General features: G+C 38.7%; 1 protein-coding gene across 1 annotated transcript; it reads right to left on the reverse strand.

Moving 5' to 3' along the window:
• Positions 1-8,189: 8,189 nt before the first annotated feature.
• On the reverse strand, positions 8,190-10,142 carry LOC146003399 (putative glutamate receptor). The gene has a single exon (XM_083141682.1). It carries the CDS (start codon positions 10,140-10,142, stop codon positions 8,190-8,192), a length of 1,953 nt encoding a protein of 650 aa, XP_082997808.1.
• Between the last annotated feature and the right edge of the window lie 568 nt (positions 10,143-10,710).

Here is a 10,710-nt window from a genome sequence, read left to right on the forward strand (position 1 = left end):
TCCCACAACTAGAAAAGTCAATAAACTATATGTAAGAATGTTACAGATATGTTCAATAATAATAATTTATTAATTATTATTTATTAATTATAATTTATAAATAATAATAATTATTATTATTCAATGGTAATTATTATATTACTGCAGTTAGCAGCGACAACACAACTTCCGATTATTAGTTTTTAGGCTATGGTTACCAATTAAACTACAACTTTTATGTCTCTACTATTCTAGGGTTTCCAGATATTTCATGAAAAAGGACGGGGCACTTATTTTTCAAGGATACGATGCACAATACGTATTTCTTCTAACGGAACGTGTTATACCTCGTATTGAAGCTTGACTACTGCTTATATCTTCTATGAGAAAATTAGGGTAAGGAAACTTGTATTTAAGGTGCTTTTCATACTAAATGACGTTAACTTTTATAATGCAATTTTCTAGTATTATCACTCATTGTGACATCTAATTGCCTGAGGAGTTTCGTTGTGTGCGCAGAACACCAAGTCAGCAGAGTTTAGTCGCCCTCATAATTAGATTCTCTGCAATGCATCTAAGAGTTTCTTGTTATGGAATATGTACACAGTGGGTTAAACTTCTCCAATACGAGTGAAAACAGAAAATAGTTAGGCAAGGTTGACTCAACGGTTCATATCGTTGAAATAAGGAACAAAAGGCTGTCCCGAAGACTTTTGTCGGGACAACGGGGCGCTTTAACGAAAAACGGGACGTTCCCGTATTTTACGGGATGTCTGGCTGATTCCAAAGAAATAACATAAGGTGGAATTAGCTAAAAGTTTGCTCCAACCAGGAATTAAATACTACAGAAATTATTTTTTGTAGGAATGTCCCCCAATGTTAGGACAACTCAAATCCAAAATGCCAAAGAATGGAAGCTTGGGGAAATCATTCTACATACGAGGATCGGTCGATAATTATCTGCACTTTTGCTTTTTCTTTGGGTTGGCCCCACTTGTTTCTCCGCGGGCATGTCAATGGAGTGTACATTGGTAATTTATTTAATTAATTTAGTGACCAAGGAAATAGAGAAGAAAGGTGAAGAAGACACAATGAACTGGAATGGGGGACTGAAGATAAGCAAAGAATGGAAGAAGGTGTTAGAAAGAGTGGAAAGGACAAGAGAGAAAGAGGAGAGAAGAAGGAAAAAGAGCGTGAGATAAAGAGTTCAACTAATTCTAGATGAAAGAAAATATGTTTAGCCTTTTAGGTGAAAGTACAGTTGACAAGGGAAAGCCACCGGCTAGAATGTTCCAGAACAACTTTCTAATAGTCTGGAGGGGAGTCATGTTTGTGTATATATATATATTGTCCTGTTTTTGTACCTTGTTACATTTGTACTTGGTGCAGAGTCTGAAGAAGACCTTGCTAGAAGGTTGAAACGTTACGTTTAGTTTATAAAATAAATTTCTGCCTTGGTCAGCATATTGAGTTTTTCATATCATGGAAACAAGGCTTAAGAGCCCGTATCACCGCTGGTGATGATACCTAAAAAATAGGTTCTTGCATCGACCTTCTGTGCTCGAACAGTCAAGTGTGTGGCATTTAAATTTTACTGAGTTAAAGATCAAATATGAAGTTAGTTATGTCGCGCAGCCTTTTTTTAAATATATTATTTATTACGTAGTTTTCCTGATCTCAATTTCGTAAAATTCACTTGCTCGCCAATTGTATGTAATAACTTAAATCAACATTTTAAAGCGCAAGAAAGCTTCAACTGTTCTTCTACAGCAAAGAAATGAAACTGATCTTACATAATTTTCTTTAGAATATCTGTAGTTTGTCGACGTACAGAGCAATGTATGTAAATTTTAACTTCGACTTTTCTCAGCTGGTCGCGCTAGCCGTTTCCCCCTCTGTACCGCTCGCGCTCAACCCCGCCCCCCTCCACAATCATCCGCCGTCCCTTTTTTCTTTCACAATCAGCCAGTCTTCCAAGAAAACCGCATGCTGAGAGCTAGGAAAAGAAAAAAGAATGCAGGGAAAGGTTTTGGGGGAGAATCAATGGTTTGGGCGATGCTTGTAAACAGTTCTTCACTACGCTATATCCTAATACTAAATCACGATGGGGTTGTAGTGCAATGACAACAGTGAAGAACGGGGGATTTCCCCAGTATATTGTTCACAAATGGGAAGGGCTGGTTGCACAGACTCAAGTACACCTTTACAAAAGGTTTGCCTGCAAAAAGAAAAATTGTGCCAAATTATAACTTTTTTTTTGTGAGAACACAAAAGTTCATTACCAAGGGATTTTTTTTAGGGGGAAGGTGACTTTACTCAAAGTTTTTAGGTAAATATTGTGTAAATTCTATCTGGTGGTGGATTATCAACCAGCCACGCAAATGAATAACTTTTTAGCTGTCGATCATAAATAAGTTCAATGAACGTTCATTGTCAGTTTGAGATATTTCTGAGGGTCAATGGTAAAAAATACTTGATGATGTGTTATGGAAATAGTGCTATTTTTAAACATTTTGAACGTCCGTTCAACTTAATTTCGAATTTGGCTCCTTTCATGATTTGTAAGTAGGCGGATAAAATATATTTACTTAATACTTTACTAAGTTATTTTATCACCAATTACATATATATATATATATATATATATATATATATATATATTACAGTCAGAACCAAAGAGGTCACAACATAAGATAGTTCTGTGTCATCATATACAAAAATACTTTTAGGCATAGGTCTTATGTAAAATAAAATACATTAATTATATGTTGTTTTTTCTTTTCAAAAGACATTATTTAGTTGAGTAATATGACAGACTTACTATTGATAATGACCATACAAAACACACCATAAAAATTTCATTCACTTTCAACTTTCTGGGGCCGGCCACCGTGGGGGAGTGGTTAGCACATCGCGCTACGACGCCAGGGGTCCCGGGTTCGAATTCCGGCTTGGCCGTGGATGTTTGTGAGTGTCCATTCATCAATTTCATCATATCATCACTTATTCCCTTCTTCGCAAATTGGCCAAAAGTGGCACAAAAAGCGAATTAAAATAAAGCAAATCAATCAACTTTCTGGATATACGACAAATAACACTATTTCTGTATAAGGAATTTTAGGCGTGCTCAGATCCTCCGATTATGGGGAGCAAGGGCCTTGATAAGAGTTCAGCTGCGAAATAAAGCCTTCATTCCATCTCACTGTTTTTATTACATTGATGGGAACAAAACAGGGTCGTGTGTGTCCCGACGTACCTGAAATCACTTTATTAGATGAATTTCAACTTCAGTGGCACCATTGTTCTCTGCTGGCGTTTTATTTTCCATCTCTGCCGTTCAAAGACTAATGTACGTATAAACGTGGTTTAGTACCGCAAATTCAAAAGAACTACACATAATTTATTCATGTGCAATATATGGGCAATTTATTCTGCAGACACATACAGATAATACAACTAAAGAATAAAATATGTGGAGGTGTTAATAAGAAATTTGCTAGTGGGAGAGTTCAATTACATAGGAAGTAATACACTACCCTTTCCTTACGTAGTTACTTGGAACTTTCGTAGGTTTGAAAATAGTATATACTTGTATTTCTATAAAAGCATAATGTTGTTTAAGAACTGTTATTAGATTCCTCTGCACAAAATTTCTAAGTGAGGCTATTAAGGGGCAACTTCTCCCTTCCCCCCCCCCCCCATTTACTCATCGTATGCAAAGAGTGTGAATACTTTTTTGCTGAAATGGGAAAATGAACTACAGCAAGAAACTAATAAAATACGTCTGTTTTTATGAACAGCTGCAGAATTATCTACAAACTTGTTGAAATTCACAGTTTTGCTAGCTTGTACTCATTGGACGAAATACATACAGCCAGGGACGGTGCTACAAGGAGGTTAGGGGGGATGAAACCCCAACAACAGATCTAAGCTCCCTGTAGCCCCCAGATTTTTATAGTACGGTAGACGCCTTTCGATCGAAAATTAAAGAAGTAGAAGCTATCTTACGTAATATTTTCCATTATAAAACTTCCCTTAGGGCAAGGCCATTGCAATGTTCAAGTACATTTCCTGCTTTTATAAGATCGCAAGATTATTACAACGTGTTGTACGTAAAATCGTGGTTGGAGGTGGCAGCTGCAGATCTGTATGGATCAACAACGGACATTGATTATTTAATACGTACTAAGTAATTGTTAAATCACAAGTCTCCAAACTTGCCAAAAAAAATTTGCAGATACTCTGCTGCCTATCTGGTAGGTGGATGTGTTCAGTGGCTGTGGGATTGCTGTTTGGTTGTTGGAGGGTCAAACGATGATAATACGATGCCTACGAAGTTAAATGATAACAATTATTATCCTATGTAAATCATGTCACTATTTTTGGAACGAGTGTTAAAAATTAATTTTTATAAGTTGGAGGATGTTACCAATTGTGTTGTGAAGGTAACACTGAGAGAACAAACATATTTTCAGTGCAAATTCACCTAGGAGACAAAAGCATTGACTATCAATATCATTGACATAAATCAATGGATACAGTTGCAGCTCTCGCACTGGGCAGATGTGATTAGTAGTGAAAATAACTACCAATAGTTTTATATATGTTTCACATCTGATTCTTCTCCATGGAATAGAAATTGGCCACTCGGCATAAATTATTTTCCAACGTCATAAATAATAATTTATTAACATGAAGACCTAGGCTTACAAGGAATAAAACTGCCCAAGCTTGCTGATTTTTGCACTAAATTGCAATGTTTAGTTGCACAAAGGCTAATCGGGACAAAACCTACAGCCTATAGTGGAATCCGAGCCACTTAATTAAATGTCCCTAACCGTGGATCGAACTCGTGACCCGTCGATTACAAAGCATAATTATTACCGCTAACCGAGGCGGGAAAGTTCACTTATAATCTTTCTAATTATTAACATTTAAGAGTTAGTTTCTTTAGTCTTTTTAATTCCTTAATGTCGTATTTTTGCCTCTCGGATGTTTTCAATAACGATGTAAGGATTGAGAAAACATCGCTGACAATTATGTTCATTGCAAATACTCGAATGAGAAACTACAATCAGAAAAGCTGCCCCCCGTGGCGTGGCGGAGTGATTCAGTTCTTTTTCACATGCATGCTCGGATCCGGAGAGAGAGTTCGCAACTATGAATAAGAGGAGTGTACAGTTAACAGAATGAAGCAAATCTGGAAACTAGTAAGCTGCGTGAAAACTGACATACGTATATTTCAGGATAACTATGATAGATATGAACAAGAAACTGTATTAGCCTTATCTGCGGATGTTTGAAAAGTCCTGTAGTAAATTCACAAATTCGTCGTTCCGGTTCAATATGAGTAATATGCATTGGCTGTAAATAGTTTTAATTGTATAAAAAATGCTAAAAGTACACATTTTACTAACAACACGACTTTCCCAATGATTCCAAATGGCTAACTTGGATTGATATTCATGTGCATTAGCACTGGCCTCCGTGATGAAGTGGTTAGCACATCCGGGAGTTCGAATCCCGGCATGGATGCTCTTTGTGGGTGTCCGTTCATCAGTTTCATCATACAATTCATCCTCAGGCGGAGCACAAAGCACGACGCCTTAGGTTGTAAGACACGTTTTTATTATGTTAAGAAAAGAAAGAACATCAAAATCATCTCACTTAGGATAATCCACCAACTGCAGAAAACACAAAAGAATGTTTTGTACTGGCTCCAGTGCTTTCCCGAGTTGTTTACACAAGGAGAGTGCCTCGCATTATCCTACTCGCTCCAGCTAATCGCCTGTCTACTCGACCAGGCTTAAGAAAATCATGCAGTTTTATACAAAATCTAGACATTCCAGTTCCGAGCACAGCCGAAGCAGGCTCGAAGCCCACCCGATCTCAAATCGGTCACGTTGCCGCTATGGATGATGGTAAACCATTGCCTGTAATTCCGAGTCGGACGTCGTTAGAAGCTTTCTCTTTGCTCGATTTTCTACTTCATTTATTCTTTACATTCTCATGTGTAAGGTATGTGTTATATATAGACGCATTCTTCGAAATCTCATCTTTACATTGATGTAGGATGCGCTTCACAATTTTGCTTCATAACTGCTGTCACAATTCTTAAAGCTAACCCTTCCGATGGAAAATTCAGAGGCTCGGGATACGAAAAAAGCACGTGCTATATTTGTTTGGACTCATGACGCCACACAAATATGTTCCATTGACCTTGTGATCTTGGATCAATATTGGAGGTCCAGTTCAACCTCCACAACTGAAATAGTAAGTTTGCTTAAATATATTAGCCACTATTAGTAGGGTGAATGTCAGCCACTTTCCCTTGAATCTTGAGCTGGTGCAGCCAAGAAGATGGCCATTGTGGCTGAAGCCCCATCCACCGCAAACTACAAACCTGAACAATTAAACAGTTCCTCACAAGACGGTATTTTTTTTTCAATATCTGTCTATGTATTTAAAACCTAATTGTTTTCTTGTATCAGGCAACAAATGCGAAAGATCATGCACTACATACATGGCTGCATAAAGCGTCCCCCTCCCCTCCTCCAAGAAAGAGTCCTGATTGCGCCACTGCGTTGACGTCTAGAAAATATTTCCAGTTTATCAGAGATTGAGACCATCCTGATTTATTTTCAAGAAGCTACTACACTGATACATAAGTCGATGACCAAAAAAGTGGTGGGGTACAATTTTATTTCTTGTACAACTATTGGGGAGGGAACTAGCTAACTATTGTACGTGCGTCCTCCTCTGACATTATCAATAGTATATGCGCTACAGTATTTTCGATAACTTTTGTCACATAGGAGCCACCAATGTTTTATTTGCGGAGGGCACAGAAAACTGCGATACGCCAAGGCTAATTTCATTACGTCTGTACAACACATTTTTGCTTCATACTGTACAATATGATTCTACAATGGATCAACAAAATATTTTGAAAATAAACAATAGATAATAGCTATGTTTAATGAATTTATTCCTTCAACCTGTAGCGTTCTGATCATATCACAAAAAAATTATAGCAGTGTGACGTCATTGGTCTATTACCAGCCATAAGGAAGAGATTTTTCTAGGGTATCTGAAGCTGTTTATGGGCTGACACAAATTGAATGGGAAATTGTCCCCCTTATGGCTATTGGCAGTGAAGAAATCAGCTATTGAACACTTATTGTTATGTCTGTGGTGATGCGGTGCTACCCAAAGACGATGAAGAGAACAAGACACCTCGATTATCGAATACCCCATATATCGAAGGGTATCACATGTGCAGTGCTTTCATTTCTCGTCAAGCGCAAAACTACTTCCAAGTAGTCCAAAGTAGGCTGCTTACGATTGGCTCTATCTAACCTTATAAATGTGATTGGTTTGTACACTTTTTTCTTCAAATGGTGTCTACGGGAGAGGTGGTTAATATCGCCATTGCTGCGCTTACTTACGTCGTATGTTAACACGCATGGCAGATTGACAATTTCATGTTTCTTTTGCTTGAAACGTGTTTCAAAACAGCTCGAAACAAATGCCTTACAATAACAGGACTTCCGGACGAGAACGAGTCCATTCATCCATTCTTCTCGAAGATTTATTAGCAATGTATTTGCACGAAGGAAGAACAACGCTTAACAGAGACATCTGTTGGGCTACTGCTAAACTACTAGACTGCTGCATAGGATGCTTCTGGAGGCCGGTTGAGGAGTCTTGTTCTCCACCGTCTTTGATGCTACAAGAAGAGAATTAACCGAGCACAACCAGAACCACCATCTTCGTCGAATTCACTTCTTGACAGTTTGCAAGGCTGTAGGAATTCGACAAATACAAGCACAAAACTAGATATTAATACAGAGGAGTCGTCACACGTATTTGAGTTAAGAATCAATTTAAACAGTTAACATCTAGGCTTATCCTCCTACATCACTCAAACTTATGACACGTGTATTGCTCTTAATTTTGCACTCGTTTTTAATTAACCCTTGAGGATAGGCAAGATTTATCACACAACCAGTTTGCGTTACTTTTGTTAATGAAGCATGTATCAAGCAGGTGTCCTCACGTGATATCTGATACCAGAAACCGTAGCCAATCACGCGCGACTGAGGGAATTCTGGGTACCCATAATTCCTTCGGCAGCGTCAGTTTGTGCTGTGATGCCGTACAGGTTGGACGCGTGTTCCTAAAGTCCGATGTTAAGACTCCCCGAACGCTTAACTCTGTAGTTGTGCATTTAGCATTGCTTCAAGCGTTTTCAACCTTCGACAATTACGACTTTGCTCCTTTGCCCTCGTGTCTTCTCCAAATCGTTTCCGGTTCAACCACTCAAAGAGAAACACAAGAACTGACACTACCTCACCAGCCATCAGCAGTAAGAATGCACCAGCAACGTGCAAGAGCTTTATCGGCCGTGGCTTTCCCGTGTCTTGATCTCTGAATGTGAAGGGAAGGAAGAGTTTTCTGTCCATGAACTCACGAAACGTCTCCTTGTCCCATTGAACAACAACACCGGAATCACGGAGCCACATAATAACGCCGTTGAACTTTTCAGCAACAGGAGAAGCTCTTTCGTACATGACACTCACATGGAAGTTCATGACGTCATCTTTCATGAGGTACAGTTCGCTGAGAATGCTCTCGGGAAGGTCTATGATGCAGATGTGCTTATAGTAGTACCTTTCCACCAACATAGCCATCTTGTGGTCTCTCACAAGGCGCAGAACCTCGTCTAAATCCGTCATTTCGAAATATCTGTCCTCAATTTTCTTAATATGTTCGTCATTGGTGCCGTAGAAGACGGCAACCCAGGACAAGTCCCGAATCCCGTATCTCAGTCCTGAGTCTGCAAAGTCCTCCAAGGTGTCTATTGCTTTCTCGAAGAGAGGAAAGGTCAAGAACGATACGAGGTTGCAATTGTAAGCAGTGATCAACAACATAGATGCAATGGACAGCCAAATAATCATCATTCTCACTGAAGACAGAGTTGGCTCTGCAACACTCAGACCCACGAGAATACTGACAGAATTCATCAGCTGATAAATGTAGCTAGAATCCTCGGCTCTCTCCTGAACAGAAAGGAGCTTCAATATAATCCAGTGTAAAACGTAAAGAACGACGGACATGGCAAGACAGTAAAAGAAAATGGCGATCCACATTGACGTCGTAAACGGATTCAAGACGGACGATAGGTTTTCTCTGAGTCTTGGCTTCGGGGTGAGAAACGTTATGCCTGATTGTGCATAGTCTACAGACAGTTCCATGATGACATTATGAAATTCTGTGATGTAGGCGCAAGGTATCCCAGCATGCACTTCTCCCTTGAAGACAGACCCAACCACACCAACTGATGAACCGTTTTCTAACACTGCACCGAAACCATAATTGTCAATTTTGACATTCCAGGTGAAGTTGTGTTTAATTGCAACTTCGCGAGCTACCCTGAAATCCCTTCCTTCAATTAGATCTCCTTGCACTATGGTCACGTGACTGTGATCCACGAATCCCAAGCCCATGGACAACCCACCCAGGTTATCCAGTTTGTCTTCGACCTCAAAACGATCCGACAGCTTCTCCTTCCAAGTTGCCACAGTCAGCAACTTTCCTGGATATAAATTATTGGCCACCTCAAATGTGTATAGTTTGTATGTGAATACTTCACGCATCTCATCAATTTGCTCTCTTGTTAAGATGAACGTATAAGGAGAGAATTTCAAAAAGTCTCTGTCGATTCCATGAACTAGATGTTCGTGACCTTCTGCCAAAACAATCAGATATTTCCTGATTTCCCTTTGAAATGCACGCCGAATCGCACTGTAGAGGTTTTTAGTGATTGTACCAATTTCTAGAGTTGCTATTACAAAATGTCTACAACCCAAATCCATATTCCTAATGAACAAATTGTCCTCGACATTGATTTCGAGTACACGAGAGGCTTGAATCCATGCCACGGACCCGTTTTGAAATGTGTAGCCACTTCCATTTTGCAAAGGGGAGTCGGCATCTTCAATCACAACTACGCAATAGTCGCTCCAGAAGTATTCTCTGATTACGGCTTCAATGTTTTTTTCAAAATTCCGATCTGCTTTTGTAGTAATAGACGAGATGTAGTTAAGTACTGCTCCTCCATGTTGGACCATAGAGATGAGGAAAAGAAGTTGCAGTCTCATTCCCACAACTAGAAAAGTCAATAAACTATATGTAAGAATGTTACAGATATGTTCAATAATAATAATTTATTAATTATTATTTATTAATTATAATTTTTAAATAATAATAATTATTATTATTCAATGGTAATTATTATATTACTGCAGTTAGCAGCGACAACACAACTTCCGATTATTAGTTTTTAGGCTATGGTTACCAATTAAACTACAACTTTTATGTCTCTACTATTCTAGGGTTTCCAGATATTTCATGAAAAAGGACGGGACACTTATTTTTCAAGGATACGATGCACAATACGTATTTCTTCTAACGGAACGTGTTATACCTCGTATTGAAGCTTGACTACTGCTTATATCTTCTATGAGAAAATTAGGGTAAGGAAACTTGTATTTAAGGTGCTTTTCATACTAAATGACGTTAACTTTTATAATGCAATTTTCTAGTATTATCACTCATTGTGACATCTAATTGCCTGAGGAGTTTCGTTGTGTGCGCAGAACACCAAGTCAGCAGAGTTTAGTCGCCCTCATAATTAGATTCTCTGCAATGCATCTAAGAGTTTCTTGT

This window comes from Lepisma saccharinum, chromosome 20 (genome assembly GCF_977018435.1).
Source record: "Lepisma saccharinum chromosome 20, izLepSacc3.1, whole genome shotgun sequence".
In the NCBI taxonomy this organism is placed as follows: Eukaryota; Metazoa; Arthropoda; class Insecta; order Zygentoma; family Lepismatidae; genus Lepisma; species Lepisma saccharinum.

Bases quoted from the DNA above. Each gene is read 5' to 3' on its own strand.
- LOC146003399 (XM_083141682.1), bottom strand. From the start codon at position 10,142: ATGAGACTGCAACTTCTTTTCCTCATCTCTATGGTCCAACATGGAGGA.